Genomic DNA, 20,396 nt, shown 5'->3' on the forward strand with positions numbered 1-20,396 from the left:
AAACAACACGATAATTTCTGTTCATATAGAATAAGATTGCTAAAGTTAGGCTGTGTGGGAGGTTTGCACCAATGTACATGCACGTGCACCAATGTACATGTCTGTTCTTCTCTGTTACTAATACCGCTTTACCTGACTGTAGCTTTTTTGATGTTCCTAGGTTTATCTGCCCTTAAATACTGTAATTTCCATTGACTGATTCATACACTTTGCCTAGGGATTTGCACTGCAGAAGCAATCTCACTATTCTCTTTTGCTGTGAGAATCACCATGCCCCTTAATTCTCCTCCTGCAATTAAAGCATGTCTTAAAATCAGTGACCCTAAAATCCTTGACCCTCCAATCCCATGCCCTCTGCTCTTCCTGAAAGCTAACAGAACCAGCCTAGTTTACAAACAGCCTCCCCTTTCCAAACTCCCTCTGCAGTCTCTCCCAGTCTCCCATTCCTCAGTGATAACTCCATCCTCCACTTGGAATCTGCTGTGGCACAATTCCATTGTGCTTCCATTGCTGAAAAGACCTGAGAGGGCTTTGAGTACATAGAAAAGGATCAGGTTTCTCATGCCTCTTGAATCCAGCCATTTCTGTGTTTTAAACAGTCCTGCATGTAACAGTTTTTTTCAAGGAAATGAGAAAATAGGGACTAAAAAAATGGAATGTCACCTAATGTAGTGCAACTTGTATGTAATCTGTCACTGGAGCTCTAAGTCATACGTGTATGATGAATGTGACCCGTCTCAACTTAGCTTAACTTATGCATCATCTTTCCTTCTATAGTGGCATAAAGCTGTGGAAGCCCATAAAAAAAGGGGTCAAGCTAAAGGTACTCAAAAGTAGCCATGAATTTTATTACTGATTCACAAGAAATCCACATTAATTGTCAACATCAGTCAATGCACCAATTCTGCAATGTCCTTACTGTAATGTATGTACAGATGATTTGCTCTGTACTTGCTTTTCATGGCCACCATTTCAGAGAGCATAATTTGTCTCACACAATCCACTGACACATACTGAACAATATGCTGCAAAAATCCTTGATGCTTTTTTTTCTTCTGTCTGTTGTACAGTATGTTCCAAATATGTGGAGGATAGAAGACAAATTGACAGAAACTCGGATGACCCTTCTAAGGCTATTCCTACAGTTTTATAGACCGTAGTCTTAGCATCTTACAGTCATTCCTGCTTGAAACTATTCCTATAGTGCTTTCTCCTAACACATACCACAGTCAAAAAATTCATCCAGCTTGGTTTTCTTCTTTGCTTATGTCAGAGATTATTGCAGTCACTTGCTACGTACAGGGATGAGATCTTTTCTATCCATGTTTATGTGATATGTGATAAACACTCACCACATTGACATTCCCCATATTAGTGAATCCCTCTAAAATTATGTTGATTATTTTGAGTAAAGGAACTGAGGTATCAGTGAATCATTAGAAAAGAAAAAAATATATTAACTAAAACCTATTATGCAAGCTTAAAAATCATGGACTGCTTTTCCCAATTTAAATTAATGTTATTCTCACTTCAGTTACTAATGTCACAGTCGTAATTGTAAAAATTCTTACTTTGACTAACCATAAAAACTTAATCCTACTTTAAAAAATAGAAATAAATAAAAATTAATTCACTTTTGATCGCTTTGTATTTAAGAAATGCTTTACCTGAACAATAAAAACACATGTGCGTATTCATTTTTTTCCCAGTTAGCTGTCATTTTCTGGTCCTCTTTCATTAAACTGATCTTTGGGTTGCCCATATTTCAGGAGAGAACTTTTATAACAATTATAATCTGAGTGAAAAGCAGCCTCATTAACACATTTAATCTCTTGTAAAACTTTATTACTCAAAATTCTACACTAGAGACTAACTTGATCTGATAGTTTCACTTCAAACAGGCTACTTTCAAATTCTGGGATGTAACTGGCTTGCCTTCTTTCTCTCATTCCATCATTCTTTATCACACCTTTCCGTTAATTTTTCTTCTTTTTTAATCCTTGTTTATCTCTAGCCATTACTTGCTATTTCACCAGAGAGCAAGTCATGCTATTTCGTAGCAAAGAAGGGCCACCGTGCTGTCCTCACAGAAGTCAATGGCAACGTTCCCACTCACAGCAGAAGGAAGGAAATATTGCTCTGATACATTTTAACTGAAACTTTTCTGGACTCCCAGCTAATTAAACAGCCTGCCATTATGCTACTTTGCCTTTGTTAACTTTCTACTTGTCTGAGTTGAAATATTGGAATACTTCACGAAATAGAGTTTTCTCTCTTCTCCTCTCCTCTTTCCCTTGAAACCAACAAACATATTCCTTTTCTTTTCTTTTAAAATGTAATATTACGTTTCTTACCATCCATGCTGTGACAAAATCTCCCATCCAAGTCCCAACTGCAGCTACCTTCATAAAATTTTCATTCCTGATGCCCATGAAGTCTGTTATAATGTATGCACTGTGGAAACAAGAACACAGACTGTAAGCTATACATGTTTGCTTAATGCAGTTATAAAGAACTTGCTTTAGTGACAAAATTTATGATTAGCTGTGAAAGATTTCCTAGTTCCTTCATAATCACTTTTTCTGCTAGATCTGCGTCTTGACACAGTACTGAACCAGGATGGGTCAATTCCAATTCCAGATGGAAATGTGAATCTGATTTTACAGCCCGTGTCTCTTTTGAAGATGCTAAAAAAATGGTAGGCAAGGGCTTCAGGATTATGTAAGGCTTCCGGAAATATAAACTATTTTACACTTCTTACCTCTTCCTTTGTAGAAATGGAATTGCAACATTCTCAGAATTGGTAACTTTGCAAAATCTTTATGAAGAAAAATTAATATCTTTAAACTGTCTTTAAAAAGATAATTGAGCCACTTGACTTTTCACTCTACCAGTTATACAACCATAGGGTTTTTTAACACAACAGTGCAAGCAAGCTTCGTAGAATTTCAGTGAGAAGTCACTGTATCTTAATTTATACAATGTATTTTCATGGCTATATTTTACTTAAATCCAAAAGAAGCATTTCCATTCTGCTTAAATAATGCAACAGATAGGATTTAAAACCTCACACAATAATTTGACCTCTACTTTCAAGTTCATCACAATGCTATAAGGACAATTAAGACAATAAAGTTACTTATGCTGTATCAAACCCTTTGTAAAAAAAATCACAGCTTTTAATATACTCATATCCTTTGCTAAAATACTTTTATAGTGTTTAAGAAGAGATGATTCTTCTCAAGAGCTAATATATTCCAACGATAGCAATTATATTTTAACTTCCCGAGTGATATTTGTGTTTTCAAGATGCCTGTAAACGCTCCTTATATAATTTCATACCTATTTAAGGATGCACACAACTGACACACTTGCACGTAACAACTTCCTTGAACATTGCGTTATCCATCATTCAAATCTTACCATTATTATATACCAAATGTTGTAATGTCTAGGACCGTGTCCCTGCAACTGGATCAATGCAAGCTGGTCCCACTTTTTGGGGCAGTCCAATTAAAATCTAAGTATTTGATGGGGATAGAGGCTCTTGCTAGCACAAATGAATGCACAGCACTGTATCATTTCTTAGATATGTTCTCAAGTAGAAATATTAATGTAATTGAATAGTTTTATGACAGATGTTAAATGGCATACACTAGTGGTTCTTTTCATTATACACATTTTGTGACCTTACAACTAATATGTCACTAAAAAAAAATACCATCCATTTTTTTAAAATCTGTTGAACAGCATATGAATGCTGGCTCAGATTTTCTGCTGGAATTAAAAGTAAACATTTTTTTCCAAGCTATTCTTAATTATGTTCCATGTAGTCAATAAGATCATCAGTATTCTAAATTCATCGTGCTGTGAGTAAGGATGTGAGAACACAAGACCAACCACACTGGGTGAGAGGGCAACAGCAGATACCTAGGGGAGACTGCGAGAACCTCTGAGATACATTCTCCCAGACTCTTTATAACTAGGAAACATTTGGAATTCCATTTTTTCCTGCATCTTGGGTATGCTGTCCTTGTAGCATTTATGAAGGCAAAAAATGATCAAGTCTGCATTCCTTAAGCAGGTGTCTCATTAACAAAAATGGCACACCATGAATGTCAGTTGTAAGCACCAGCCCCCAAAAGCAACCTGTATCTTTATCTTTTTCATCAGTGTGAAACACATACAAAACCCCACAGTTCTCACCTTTTTTATTCCCATTTCCCATATGCATTATAGATTCTCGTATGGATTATACATGATTACAGGTGTACAGAAACTAAATGAACACTTGCACAACACTCATGAAAAACAGGTCAGTTGGGTAACTCCTATAAGCCCCGTCACATATAGTGGGCCTGCCACAGCCACCCATGGCATGGGTTACCTCAAAAGGCTGAGAGGTCACTGACCACTATATGTAGGTATTAACAAGCAGAAGAGATACCAAACCAGACATAAGCGATTTTTTTAATTGAAATTCTCCATGTAGTCACTTGTTTTTACAAACATTAAAAGTATCTGAAGGGTTACAATAAGTTCAGATGAGCTGGATGCAACACTCAAATGTATAAAAAGGCCTTGAATGCATCAAATCATCCTTACTGTCTTTTTGTAATTTGAAACAGGATAGCATGCAAGAAGCCTAGTAGAAATTGTGCATTGTAGTCTATAAGCAATTAATGCCTAAATTAAATATGCAAATTGACAGACCTTCAGTTAGAGTAAAATAGCATATTATAAAGAAACTCTTAAGAACATAATTTGTGCATATTTTAAGTGCATTTACTGATTAAAATACAGCTACAACTTTTTACGGAACAGGGAAAATATTTTTTAGCACTGTCATTATCTTATTAGAAATAGAATGAAATACACTGCTATTTTATTAACTATGAGCATTACATCCTGTGTCTTTTATGCTCTCTGCAGTATTATTTTCATTTCAAAACACCAAGAGAAACTGCCTTTTTTAAAATATGGATTTTTTGCTCCTAAAAATGAAAAAAATCTTCCATTTTTCATTTTCAGGTTTTAGTTTAAATATAAACGAGAGTAGCTGACATTTTCAAAAAAGCCATGCTCCCCTGATGATGTTACCAGGGTATATATTTTAACAGTACCAAAAGTAAAATTTATTCTATTGTGGAAAAATCCACACTTTTTTCTAGCTACAGCTAGTGATTAGAGCAGTTTTCATTCATGGGTTACTCTGCTTCCTGGCTAGGACCCATGTCGGCACCTTGCAGGAGGGCTAATGGCTGTTGGGTTCCAGTGAACCGTCCTGGTCAGCTCAGATTTTCCACAGTTTGTCAAAAGGCTTCTGTTTGCTTTGCCATGCTTGTATTCTGTAGCAAGGTACACTCATATTGCATGAATAGCACAATCTAAGAAAATGGCGAGTGGAAAAACACAGCAGTAAAAGCTCATAGAAGAGCAAAAAGCTCTTCAGAAAAGGACAGGATAAGTGTAAATAATTAAAGGCTGAGGAACCAATACTTGTGAACGCTATAGCTAAAGGACAAGTTTGTGATTGGGATCTGGGACAAACCCACTATTAACCTTTGACAATAAAACTGGAAGCTGCAAAGCCAGGGAAATTGCTCTTTGCAGGCCTGTGGAAGGTAGACCACAATTTTGACAGAACAGGACAAAACAGGGGAACCAAAAGACAAAAGACACTTGAGACACAACGTTCTAAAACAGAGTCCAAAAAACCCCATCATAAAAAGGTAATTTAATAACAGTGAATCAGTAAAAAGATACAAGCCCAATGCATTTGATTACCTTTTCTGGAGTTAGCAGCAGAGAGCGCACAGAACAGAAAGAGGGAAACAACAGCACTAGCCTGGTGAAATTGCTCAAAGAAAGGAAGATATCAGAGCATTTTTTTCAAAGAAGGATGACACTTCAGCAGTTGCCAAAATGATGAACAGTGAAAACAAATGGAACATTTTTAATTTTAAATTGGATAAAGACGTACAAGCCACTGTGGTGCTATCAACATTGTTCTAGGCACTGGAATAAAAGTCATGGCTGAAACTCAGGGCCAAGATGGTGTCTTCTGGACCATCACAGGAATCTAAAACTGGGATATAACTTGAATTTAGACAATTAAATTTAAGTGAGAGCCAAAGATCCAAGCTCTCAATGGAGTTCTAGTCAGAATAATCAATGCAGATTAGAGCACGATTTGTGCTTACACTACTGTAGCCATGCTGGGTGAAGGATTTGTTTGCCTTACATTACTGCAAGATGGCTAGCATGTCAAAACAGTACGTTCAAATCCCAAAAGGTATTACTAAACCTATGTGACTAAATCATTCCAGGTGCTGTGACATATCCTGGTCTTCAGATGATAATCCAAAGAGATCTGGAACTCTTGTAAGGCCTGTGACAAACAACCCAGACGCATCTGAACTGAATCCTAGGCCTCCACGGACTGCAATGAGACCCTACATACTTTTGGGAGGTTTTAGTTACCTTTTAATGTCATTTTAGCAACGTTGGTGCATCTTAACTACCCTTCAGCTGGCTTTTTATACATCAGGGTATCTAAAGCACTGGGTTGGCAGAGTTCTGTATAGATTCTGCAAGAACTGCAAGAGAGTGGTAACTTAAGGCTCTTCGAAAAGGAGGGAGGCCTAGATGTCTTTTATGTTGAGTGACAAAAAGTCTGTACGTGCTCTGCAGTCTGATACATGATTTTCTGAAGTGGTTTTATTATCTGGCATTCTCCCAAAATAGCTTCTTATCTGTGGGGAACTCATCTTCCTTTGTGCACATGGCAAAGTGAAATGCCTTGACAATGGGCAACAAGTGACAGCATGGGAGTTCACGCAGGCTGCAAAGAAGTCTGTGTTTAGATGTGGCACCACAAGCTTCCATTACTCTTAATTTAGGAGAAGCAAAGAGCGTCAGAATAACTGAAAACATACATAAAAGACTGCAGATACAGTTCCTGATCCATATTTGTCACTCTAAAATGACAGAATGGCAAATGAGACACTTGGTAGCACTTTACTCAGCTGAAAAGCTATCCCTCTACTGCTAGAAACTGAAGTCAGAGCCACAGGGATCTAGAAGGTGCACAGAGACAACAAGACCTGCTGTCCTATAAGCTGGCACATCATAATGAGAATGGCACAATGCATAGCTACCTACAAACAGTACAGACAGCACATACGGTCCCTAACCATCCCCAGTGCACACTTTGGAGGTACAGTTGAAACTTTTTCTATGACACCAGAACAGAGAGAATTAAGAGGCACTAAACCAGGGATTTTGCTTGACAAGATGTCAAAGAGGTAACAGCCACAAGAGGTTCAGCAGGCTAGCAGGCTAATCTCCAAGACACAACAAAACTAGGACACAAAAATGGCTTGGCCGTAGCAAGACAGATCCATGGCGCAGTGCAGAACACCTGAGACTGACAGACTGATCCTGTAACTGAGCATTGCTGGTTGGTAACTTATTTGTACACACTTTTTTGAAATCGGGCAACAGAACTGTGATTCTGAAAACATTTGCTCATCAATCTACAGGCGTGAGGGCTGCCTAACTTACTCTGGGGACTTGGCTTTTAAAGTTCCCAAGCCATTTAAAGTTCCGCTGCTAGGCATGCACAGGAGCTGCTCACTCTCCACAGGAATAAGCTATTTGGCTTCTAGCTCACACCCTATATTGATTGATATCCATCAAGTGGTTATTCCTCCACTTGGTTTGCCTGCGGAGCTCCATGTGTGAAGTGTTTTGTAAGCCTGCCTAGAAGACAAGGTCCATTGAAAAGTGCAGCAATTGCATTTCTGTCTGTTAATGTAGAAGAGGCATATGCATGTAACTTAAATGGTAGGGAACACATGAGATCCGAACCCCATTCCAAGGGACACTGGTTCACTGCCTTTCCAAGTTAGAGAATTGCATCTCACTGTCACTCTCAGTAAGAAAAGAAAAAGTGATGACAAACTCCTACTGGGACAGTAGGGTTTTTGTGTATAGTACTCTCCAAGACGATAAGAAATATATGTTTCAGCCTCCTTTAGGTAAGTGATAACTGAAGCTGTATATTCCATGTCTTTTACAAATATAATCTTTCACATTTAAGAGACATTAATCTTTCACATGTAAGATTGACATTCACTTTCCTCCACTTTTAGAGAAGGGAAATGGATGCCACTGTTCAGGATAGGAGTTTGGATTAGATCACAAGTACAGTCCTAGTTAGAGTGCTTCAAGCAATTTAGGACAAATATACTCCCATCCTTAATATAGCTTCCACATTGCAGATTGTAGGAGTTTCTTGTTCCCTCTGCGGATTTTTGTGGATTCTATGCCAACAGTCCTTGAGCACTTAATGTCCAATACAGTCTGGACTTCTCTTTAAGGACCAGGTGGTATTCACCTACATTAACTTTTGCCTGATGATGCTAGTCTTCCTAGGCTATCTCCCTAATCAATGGATTTGACAGCAATCCAGAGCAGGAGGTTAGTTTAGATGATTTTCATGTATGGCATCACTAAGGGCCAACAGCTTACTTCTAAAGGTTTTGCAAAAGGCAACTCATAATGTTAGGGCTACTGCCAGGGGATGTGAGTCTGCATCTCTACTGGGAAAACCTTTGGGATCTGCAAATTCAAGTGTTGAGGACCTCCGCTATGGGAGAAATGCAGCCTCGCTGGGCTAAAGGTAAACTTTGGTGAGTGCTGGCACATACTCCCAGTGAGTTTAAATGACAGGTTTTGCTACACCTACTTTTTTTTTTTTTACATCAAACCTTAAATGACATAAATAAAATCAGAGACAACCAGTGGCTGAGTTGGGAATTGAACCCAGATTTCTTCCCTCTCAGATGAGCAACTTCCTTCATCATTATGTAAGTACTCTGACAAAAATGCTGTACAACCCCTACAGACTCCACTACAAAGCGCCTCTTATGGACAGAGTAGTCTGGGAAAAAACATAAAAGATGTCTGATGAGATATCTTTTCCAAATTTTCCAGGATTTTTGCTAATCTTGTGCGATGTGTAACACCACATGTACATTCTGTTTAATCAGACAAAAGAAAAACAAAGGCTGCAAAGTGCATTTAGCATCTTTCTGCAGCAAATAACAGTAAAACCACTCAGCCAAGGACAGGCTGCCTGAAACACTTCTAATACGATTGTGGAATGCTCACCTAAATATCCATAGCACAGTCTTACCAGCACCCAGCACACACGCACAGACACAAGCACTGCAGCTGCTTCCATGTAGCTGGTTATACTTCCACTTAAACTCTATAAGCACCACGTAAGTTGTTTTTTTTTTACTGAAGCGATGAAATCAAAGGTTGCCTCTTACATGCCTGTTTGATACTACAGGAGAGAATTAAGGTATTTACTTACTGTTAAGTGAATTATTGAAAATTGCTTTAGTGGACAATCAAACAAGTTAAGAGGACCCTGTCGCTTTTTAGCACCTCTTTTAATAGGCTAGTAAAATTCTGCAACTAATCCACAAGAGTGTAGTACAAGCTGGTACATTATATGCCTTATTTGATTCACTCCATTTGCCTATATACCATGATAACAAAATAGTTTTACAGTAAAAAGTTCCAAAATGCTAGCACAGGTGCCCAAGGACACAAATAGGACAAGTGGCCTTGGGCATGCCCATTTTGAGAGCTGGATGAGGATCTTGTCTCATCATACTGTAACACACTCTGCAGACATACAAGTTTGCAGTCTCGGCCCTTGCCGTACGCATCCTGAGAAGGACGACGAGTGCTGATTTTCAACAAGCTGTTAAACAGCAAGCTAAATTATACACGTGTACATTGAAGAAAAATGTATGCTCAGAGTTTCTAAAGTTTAGAAAAATGTTGTAAACCGGTTTTCCTTGTTTGTTGGTTTGTTTTTGTTGGTTTTTTTTTTACATTTAGCATTCTGTTAAATGTAGGTTTGCTTATCTTCAAATGCAAATAATTTCTTTGGCAAGTGACATTTTAAAAATAGCTACTAAAATCTGAAAATAACATTAACAGAAAATAAGGAATATAACAGGCAGTGCATTTGGGAAGGTTAAGTTAGGTTAGTAATGTAGCGAGAGAGAGATGCAGTAAAACATTTTCTTTTAAATAAGTACTTTTAAATAAGTACTTGCTTTGTTTTTAAACCCGTCAAGATACCGGTAGGAATTGCTTTGACTGATGCTGCACTGGCTGAACTCTTCAGAATGGGAGGTGGCTTACACAGACCCATTCCCGGTGTTGACATTTCAGTACAGCAAAGGCGGCATAAGGACAGATGTGCAGCAATATTCTCAGAACTGGCAGTTGCAAGAAAGAAATTATTCACTTTAAAAACACACACACACACACACAAAAAGAACTGCTCGTATCATTGCCAGGATATAAACAAAACTAAATGATGTAGTCGGAACTTTACCACTTTGACCAAGTCCTTTGATAACATTTAAAACTTCTGTGAATTCCAGGAAAAACTTTGTACTTTTTATCCGTTTCAACTTTAGGGATACCAGAGTTTAAATGCATTATTATAATGCTGAATAAACTAGTAACTGCAGTATTACTGCTATTCCAAAAGGGGAAATTAGAACAATTTGCTGTTGGTACAAAACACTGAATGGACTCTGCTTGTAAGTAGTAGCCCAACTGGGAAAGTGAAAGCAGAAATATATTCAGCAAATTTTAGTAGAAACTTGTAAGTATTAGCAGATACTCCAACTTTACATATTAATCATTCTTTAATATATTAAACTTCTCTGAACCACTGATAAACAGATTTTTTTAATAAATTAAAACAATGAAATGCCAGAAAACTACAAAACAACATGTCGTAAGTTAATCACAGGAACTGAGGGAACGAAGAAATGCTGGTATGGAATGTCTGCTGACAGATTCTGAGCAATCATAAATGAAAAGAATTTGAGATGGCTCTGAAAAAAATTTTAGGCCCATAATGTAAAATAAACTTGTGAAAATTTCTTACGACTTTACTTTTTAAAAATCATTTATTATAAAAAAGCAGACGTTTTTCATTATTTAATGATAATGTTTTAAGGCTTAATAAAGACTAATTGTAGTTTGAATTTCAAGGGTCTAGCGTAGTGATTGGGTGAAGCAAAGCTCATGTGCCTTCTTTCAACACTATTTTCAGGAATCATGGATACTCTGCAGCTGACTGAGACATGGACAAAGGACTGTCCTTTCAGCATGGACGAGGGGACATCTAGTGTTTTACTGAACACTGAAAGACACTGCAAGAACCTGTGTATTTGTGACCGAAACAAGGTGAGATGTTTCACCGCAGCAAACGCTGGACCAATATTTGAGCCTCCTGGGTGGAGTTTGACTTTGAGAAGTAACTGGAAATACAGATGAATGCAACCTGCATATGGATGCCCATTTTTAAAGCAGTGGAGACTGACGTCTGCATTAAAGTATGCAAACATGTAGTGGAAAGTGTAATTGATGCTAAATAGGCTAAAATGATTTTTTTTTATTTTGTTTTTTACTAATTCACTACAGTGTGGTAAGTTTTAATTTTGACATTTTTGTTTTCAGTGTTCTGCTGCAGAGACATGTCAGAGTACCTGAAGCAGAGACGACATCTGTTATAGGCTAGAAGGTGATTTCCCTGACACACAGGCTTTAAATGACAATTTCAAATCCATTCACATTACCTTTTACGTAAGATATGAAGATATTTGTTTTGGCTTGTGTGCTTGTACTGCCAGTGCCACTGGTACCTCTGTCTCTTTCTTCAAAGTTATCAGGAGTAAAAAATGGTCAGGAGCATTTTGCTATTATTATAAAATGGTAGGACACGCAGAGTCACTTGAAGGAACATATTGCTTTTAATAGCTTGGCAGAAAAAAACCCCAAAAATTTGAAAATAGGGGCATATTTACAGAATTCAGAACACTTGCCGAAAACTTGCCAGTTCTCAAATTGAAAATAATCTTCTGGTTTGATTTAAAAATTTAGTTACTAATACTTAGAAATATTTAGCTTGATTTTTTTTTAACCTGTTTCTGTGATCACTCCAGCGTTCTTTCCAAATCTGCATATCATAAACATTTTCATTATTTTAATTCCTTTTGCCAGTTTGGGAAAGGAAATCCTTCTAATCTGCAAAAATTCTTGGGAGACTGAAAAAATGTTTCATGTCCAAATCACTTTGGATTAGCATTTACTGTGAAAGTTTTTTCTTTCAGAAAAATGCATTTCTACCTCAAACTACAATACAGAATAAGGTCAGATATTCCTTTAGAGGATTCAACGTTTAACCACAGATATGAAAACGTTCATCTTTCAAGAGCAAGGCAATTTCAAGCTTAGTTACATCTGAGTAGTATCAAAATCGATTTATCAATTTTTTTCTATTTAAATATTATCGTTTCACAAGAAACTTCTCATGTTTTTTTTATGAACCAGTTCCACAGTATCTAGGAAAAGTTGTGAGGAAATGATTAACACAAATTGTACAGGTCCTGTAATGACTATTTTAAATTACCCAAACCAACCGGAAACTTTATATAGTGGTTGTTAAAACTGTAAAAGAAGTGTCACAGACGTGTCAAGGTTGTAGAACAGGTGATTCAACTAAGCAGATATTTTTGAAATCAGTATTTCTTCAAATTATTCTTCATATAGACAAGTGATATTTGAAATGGAGTCAGAAACAAGACCAGTCAGTGATAACATCTGAGACTGAATAGATGGATGGGGGGACAGAGTCCTGCTACGTTGCTTTGTAGAGGTATGCATTTACTAAAAAAAGGAAGAGTGAGTAAGTAAAACCTGCATTGGAGTTTGTGGGGTGTTTGCTGAATTAGTAGAACGGAGATTGGACTTCATGGAAGTTTGGGGATAAAATGAAGGTTTCTTAAGTATTACATTATTGACAGATCTATCAAATAAGCAATTAGTAATAATTAAATAAAGCAGGTAAAATCACAGAAAAAAAATGAGGTTGGAAGGAAACTCAAAGATGAAGTCATCCAACCCCTCATGCTAAACACTAACTGGCATTAATCATGCTAAACTCTAACTGGCATTAGAGCAGATCACTCAAGGCCTTATTTATGCTTAAAGAGTGTTTATTTTAAGTTACATTTATTTAAATTTATTTATTTAAACCTAAATCCTTTATCAGAAGCATAGCTAACATTACTTAAACGTCTGAACAAAATTTAAAAGGGCACTAGGGAACGAGTGCACTTTACAATTCACTGCCCTGGATTTCTAGTTCAAGTGGTCTCTCTTCTCTTTGGATTATGCCAAGACCTCATCCACTTAGCACAGTCCTAAAGCAGCCAAGGATTTGGCACAGAATACTTCTATGCAAACAACTTGTCCTGTCATTAGAGTTCAGTAAAATAAAGTATATGCTGCTATGCATCACCCTCAACGGTTTGAAGAAGGAAGCCAGCACTTCATTTTTAACTCCACATCATTACATAATTTAGTATTTATTAAATATCCTCCACAAAATAAGACAAATGTAAGTATTTTATATTGATACAAATAATACCAAAGTTGACCACACACAGAGGCATATATTGCTTATGCAGAATATGTTATTTTTTTGACATTGAGAGACAAAACAAGTCAAAATGCTACAAGTAAAGTTAATTTAAAATATAAACTCTGTTTCCTGTAGGATCTTTGTGTTGTATATAGGCAAAGCCTAAAGAAAGTGGAGCAAAGGCCATTCGAGAATCTCTCCTCAGTTGCTTCTTCATGAACGCTAATGGCTTTCACACCTCCTCCAAGGATTCCACCAGCAGGTGCTGGCATTCCTCAGCCTGCCAAGTTATTGAATGCTGAATTTGACAAGGGCCACAGGGAGACCATCAATCAGCTAAAATCAGAGAAAATCATATGCAATACAGGAAGCAGAATCTTAAAATATTTTTAAAAGAAGGAAGAAGGGTAGGAGAGCTGGAAAACTGGACTGACAAAGTTGATGGAAGGGAAATGACAAGATGACTATACACGGAAATGCAGAAGTACATTTCAAGTACAAAATATTTGAAAAGGAAGAAAGGTCAGACCCCAAATAGAATGGATGTGAGAGGGAAAACACAGAGATGCTTCATTCTTTGAAAAGCACTCAGTTAAAATCTCAATTTCAAACAAAGGAATAAGTCCAAGCTTTCTACAATGTTGTTTTATTGCATATTGCTGCTGACATGTACTTTGTTGCGTAAGGGTGTGTGCAGATAAAAGGAGACTGAAACTGCAGTTTGTTCAAGGAATTGAGAGCATATACCAGCCCGGAACATCAGCATGCAATGGCACAAATAACCGCACAGCGCTCTTACGAAGACCAAAAATGGTATTAGCATGTCGGCCATACTAGGCTTTTCAAAGAACCATGTCAGCAGAAACAATAATTCAGCCTAAAACCCCAAGAGTTTATTCAGATTGAAGATGCATACTACAATTTGATACAGCCACAAATGAACCCTAAATAAGATCCTTCTGAAACATGCCCTCTGCAAACGTTTTGTTCTAAAATCTTATCCAAGTTCTACAGCCTGTATACACATAGCCAGTACTCTGTCCTTCAAACAAAATGAATTAGGAAACTCTCATATGAGAAAATTGTATTCTTTAAAGCTACTTACAGGTGCAAAAGTACAGGAAATATTTCTCTATGTATATTTGGTTTTGTATCATCTGTTGAAGATGACTGGTGTATATGTGTCTTGCTGCAGCCTATAAAACCATACTGAAATATAGAAACTGTTGGAGTTGTTAAGAAACAATGATCTACCATGCTCACAGGTACCTCTGAGAAGAAATGGAAGGAAAATGTGGTATGACAACTCGGGAGCTGGTCTGAGGATTGGGTTGGCTTCTCTCATAATATAATAACGGCAGCAGATTGCAGAGCAGATGGAAAAGAACTAGACTTCAAGCAATGTACAAATTAACAAATCGAGGAGATATTGCTTCTTTACTATATTACTTGAAAATGGTATATAAAGAACAACTGGGTCTAGGGCCCGTCATCTGACAAGAGCTGGCATATAATCATGGCAGAGAATTTCACATGGAAGATGCAAGGAAGAAGACAGTCTGTTCTTTCACTCCTTGGCTGAGAAAGCAAACACCTTTATTATGACTACTTGATCATCCAATGGCTGATACCATCTGAAAGAGTCCAATACTGGATCTGCTATAAATTTGCTCTGTATTGTACTGACTGCTATATTTTCTTGTCCTTACACTACTCAGCATTTTAAATAAAATTATCATCGAAATGAAGGAGGAAAATTGTCAGAAGTTGTTTGAGGATTTTACCCTCAAATCAACATAACTCTATTGCAGACTGTCTGTTTTATGATACAGTCTTCTTTTAATGACTTGAAAATGAATTCTCAGAAGACAGACATGTCAGAACCACAAACTGCAAGTGTTTGGTCAGGCACTATCACTTGTAGTAAAAAGATACACAAATGGAGAAAAGACACAAATTGCAGTATGAACTTCATCCTCAAAAAGAATATTCTCCTAATTTTTCCCGAGTAAAGGACTAGCATGTCATCAAACAATGGAGAGACAGATATATATGCATGTGCATTTTTGATACCGAGACACTAAACTTCGATGGTTTTGGCTATATTTTTAAGGTCAGTTACTTACAAAGACTGGGTTTCATCTTATCTAACTATAGAGTTAAAATAAAAGTCTCAATTCCAGTTAGTAATTCTAGGATCCCAAAGAAGAGTCCATTTCCCTCCACAGTCAATGGAGAGAAATAAGCACGTTACAGATGTAATTAATCTGACTTATCTTAGACATCTGCACTGAGTCTGGGTGGGATGGAGTTAATGTTCTTTATATCAGGTCGTATGGAGCTGTGTTTTAGATTTGTGACCAAAACAGTGTTGATAACACACTAATGCTGCCTACCAACATTAACCTGCAATAACAACTCCAAATCAGATGAATCATCTTCTGGAGATTTCAGTTCAGCTAAACATAAAAGCAGTTGGTTAACTTTAAACTCATCTTTATTGGATTCTTGAACTATGAGACTAAATAAGGACTAAATAAGGATTTTTACATTTTAAGACTGGCACAGCTTAGATTATTAGACTGAAGGTCTAACGTCCATAAAATGTCGTTGCAAGTCTACACACATCCCAAACTGCGACTAAAACCAATGAGATACTAAAGATAAAACATGCAGTTTGGGAAAATACCATTCTAAATGAAAAAACTTACCTTTTATTTAGACATCAGGTTGAAAAAGACACTTTCAAATAGTCTAAAAGATTACATGATAAAACATTGTCAGTAAGAAACCTCTACAAGAATGAATAAACTGCAATTAAGATTTCATTAAAATAGTAAGTTAAATCTAAAGTTGAACAGATGGTTAGCAGACAGATATAACCAGAATTAAATAAACTATGGAGTAAATATTCTGTCTTTGTCTGATGCTCATTGTGGAAGATATTTCAAACTGCCGTTCAAGGATAATCTGATCCAGAAATATTTTTATACTGTCTGAAAGTTATCCACATGTTACTAGCTGAAGCAAATAGTGTCATTAGTAAGAATACCTTGAGATCTTTACATTGGATGCACACAAAGCTGCAGGAACAGAGCCAATGTATTTTACAGTAAGTTATTTCCTTAGTTTACTTGATTATGTGGGAGATTTTATAATTAAACTGATATTCTACGTTGATGAATGGAAGAAATAGAAGTTTGGTGGATGGCTCTGCAGAACAATTATAAACCCTTCTCTCCGCTCAGGAACAACCACTGCAAAAATTCTCCCTGCATTCTGAAACCAACTGAGGATGTGAGAACGGTTAGAAGTGCCGACTCTGAAGCAGACAAGACAGAATGTCATTCTTCCGTAAAAAACGTATCTTTTAAGCCTTGTACAACAATATTTTGTTTTCTAAAGAAGAAGATAAAGACAATAAAAACCTAAATTTCAAGCAATAATGGACACACCACTAAGAAGGTAGAAAGCAGTAAAATACTGAGACCTAATCAATAGAAACTGCTGGCTAGAGGCGGAGTATGATTCAGTTATCATATTTCAGGACTTTTAAATCCCATTTGTAATTAACATTTAAATACATCTTTCTTTAAACTTTTATTATTTTTCAAAATAAATATTTCACTAGCTATATGTCACATATAATGCCCACTTCGTGCTTTTTCAAATTTCTTTTTCAAATGCTCACATGTGAACAAAAAAGATATTCATATATAAAGAGCTGTCACAGCATTAAACAATACTGCACACCTCCTTTCGATCTACGTATTGTGTCTGGCTGGGATGGACTTAACTTTCTTCATAGCACCACATATAGTGTTGTGCTTTGCATTTGTAGCTAGAATGGTGTCGATAAAACATCGGTGTTTTGGCTATTGCTGAGCAGTGCTCACACAGCATCAAGGCTGTCTCTCCAACCCACCACTCAAAAGGCCAGTGGCTGGAGATGGGCAAGAGTTTGGGAGGGGACACAGACGGGACACCTAACCTGAACTGACCCAAGGGATATTCCATACTATATGGTGTCATACTCATCAATAAAAGAGGGGGGAGAAAGGAGGAGGGAGAGACATTCGTGGTTATGCCATTTGTGTTCTGAAGAAACTGCTACTTGTACTGAGGCCCTGCTTCCCAGGAACTGGCTGGACGTCTGCCTGTGGGTGGGAAGTAGTGAATAATTTTCCTCTTTTTGCTTTGCTTCCACATGTGGCTTTTGCTTTTCTTATTAAACTGCCTTTACCTCAACCCACAAGCTTGTTATTTTCTTCCCCTGTCCTGTTGAAGATGGGGAGTGAGAGAGTGACCTAGTGGGGGTCTGGTCAACCCTTGACAATGTATTATTCACGCTGACTTCCTAGTAGCAAAAAGAGTTCACAACTGATAAAGTAGTACTCTGCTTTCATTTTAATATGACTTCAAATAACATTTCAAATACAAATTCTAATGCAAAACTTCTGGCAGGATTTTCACAGATGCCCAGCACTACAATAATCTTTTTGAATGTTACCTTCATATATATTTAGCTCTCAATGAGATACTGTTAAAATAAACAGAATCAGAGATTTCAAAAAAATAAGTGATCTTCATATGCTAACATCACTTATTTACAAACCCAATACCGACAGTTCTGTAAAATTCCACTTTCACATCTTGTTCAACTCACTTTAATCTAGACAGAAGTACCGCATTCCTATTTATAGATCAACCTTGTATCATCCACTTTTGGTCACTGTCTGGGATGTTTACAACATTTAGGTCTTCAGTTCAAAATTTATGAAGCAGAAACCTTCACAATAGCATATACTTCTATTTATGAGAAATACAATGTTGAGAAACCTCAACATATCAGGATAATGCAGAAAATCTATGAAAAACCTAAAAAAGAAGTATGCCCGTGTTTGTGAGTTTAGCTCCTGTAATGTTTAAAGAACCTTTTCTTGTCTTTGTTTGAAGGCTGTTCAGTCAGTATTCTGTCACATTTGTGAACTGAAATTCCATTTCTTTTTCTGTACTGCAAATGAAAACAAAATCCTCTGCTAGATAAGAGAAAAAAGAATGGACTGTGACCCTGTCCCTTTTGATTTATTGGTTGTACAGGCACACTGTGCATTACACTCAGTCATCTCTTTAATTTCCCCAAAGGTTGTATCTCAGAGACGGCAGGAGATCTGCCCCTTGCAGGAATCCAGTTCCACTTTTTCACATCCAGTTTTCACATTTTTTGTTATACTAGAGGGTGGTCATTTGCCAGCACTTAAGCTGATGGCTTTTACTCTTTTCTGGACTGACCAGAATTCAACTGTTCTACAGGTGATTCTTTATTCCAAAAAAAAACCCCAGGCAAATAACAGTGCAAAAGAATGAATTTTACATATTTTCACGTTTTTAAACTTCTCATGAAAACATAGAACAATTTAGTTTGGAAGGAATTCCTGCTCAAGGCAGGGCTGATTTCAACCTGATAAGGTTGAGGGATGTCGAGATCTTCCCTCGAAAGCAGAGCACGGCCCATAGTGTTGCTGAAGTTTCAGACCTCCCCAACTGCTGCTGAGTCAGAGGCGAGGAGCAGCCCAAAGGATAGCTACCGCTATGCTGAAGATGCCACTTGGGAAACTGCTGAGGGTTTTATTAAGATAACAGTACAAACATCCCTGCCCTCTTCTGCAGATTGGGTGATGCATTTCAGGAAGACTGACAGCAGCAAGCACTCCAAAAGGAAAGTTTACTCTGTGCTCTCCTGAGTTAATTACTTTAAATACATGTCAACTGATCAGATTTGGAAAGATGAAGAAAAACACTCTGCTCATTTAAACTTGAAGTGAAAGTTATCTCATTTTTTGCTAGAAATGTACCATTTTGCTTAGTTTTAAGCTTTTTTTATTCTGATAAGCATTCTGAACTGATGACAAAGTGCACTCAGTTTTTGAAAATTTCACATGAACTACACTCATCTTGACAGTAATCATGTTGTTACATAAAGAAAAACACAGTGGAAAGTAAAAGCAAAAGTGTTTACTGGTTTTGGACTGAAAAGCCTACAAAGATTTCTTGTTAAACAAGGATTTAATAATAGGACGATAAAGAAACAGCTATACATTTGGATACTAAAGAAGGCATCTTCACTAGGCTGGCTGTGGTCTTTAACTGGACTGCTAAAATAGAGAGCAATTAGCAATTTTTTAAATATTTCTTTTTTTAGATTTCCTTCAAGGAAAACAAGACTTTGGCATTAATTCATCACATTGATGGGAATTTCTAAGCATCTTAAGCTTCTCTAAGCATCTCTTAGCATTTCTAAGGCTAAGAGAACTCTTTCCTTACAAGCAGACCGCTCAGGAGTGATAGAAACCATGCCACAGATGAGGAACATACGAGTCTCCTCCACAGGACAGTTGGGTTCTTAATGTGCTGTGGATATGATACATTTCCATTACTTTTCCAACATACTGTTTCACCCTGTGTTCTCTCTAATCTGTTACGGGCTTGACAATGTCTGGCACAGCCCCGTATCCAGACTGTAACTAGCATGGCTGGCTATAACAGCAAGCACAGCGCTGCCTTGTTATGCAAAAGTACCTGTGGGAAGAGAGCACTACCCATATGGCTTTTTCCAGTCAGAGGAACAAGTTAGGGTTTGGAAACTGAAACATGGACTCTGCTGGTATCATGCCTTCAGCCTGGAAGAGAAACGGCCTCACCAACAGGAGTTTTCTGAGGGTTTTATATTCCTTTTCTTATTGCTCTTTGGTTACCGTAGTCCCAACAGTCGGCTTATCCTTACATGCATGTCTCTGTATGCCTTTCAGGTAAGATTTATTTAGCAGCATTTCTATTTCTCACAAAATGTTATATCACTACCATG

At 37.2% G+C, this 20,396-nt stretch overlaps 1 protein-coding gene across 3 annotated transcripts in view; it reads right to left on the reverse strand.

Moving 5' to 3' along the window:
* The window catches only part of TMEM117 (transmembrane protein 117), a 231,914-nt gene that overhangs the window by 118,686 nt on the left and 92,832 nt on the right, over window positions 1-20,396 (reverse strand). For all 3 annotated transcript variants that reach the window (XM_063323110.1, XM_063323108.1, XM_063323109.1), the window contains one exon: window positions 2,355-2,454. In XM_063323110.1, the coding sequence (XP_063179180.1) occupies window positions 2,355-2,432 (78 nt within the window). In that variant the 5' untranslated portion in view covers window positions 2,433-2,454. The remainder of the gene's footprint in view (window positions 1-2,354; window positions 2,455-20,396) is intronic.

Source organism: Chroicocephalus ridibundus, chromosome 1 (assembly GCF_963924245.1).
Source record: "Chroicocephalus ridibundus chromosome 1, bChrRid1.1, whole genome shotgun sequence".
Lineage (NCBI taxonomy): Eukaryota > Metazoa > Chordata > Aves > Charadriiformes > Laridae > Chroicocephalus > Chroicocephalus ridibundus.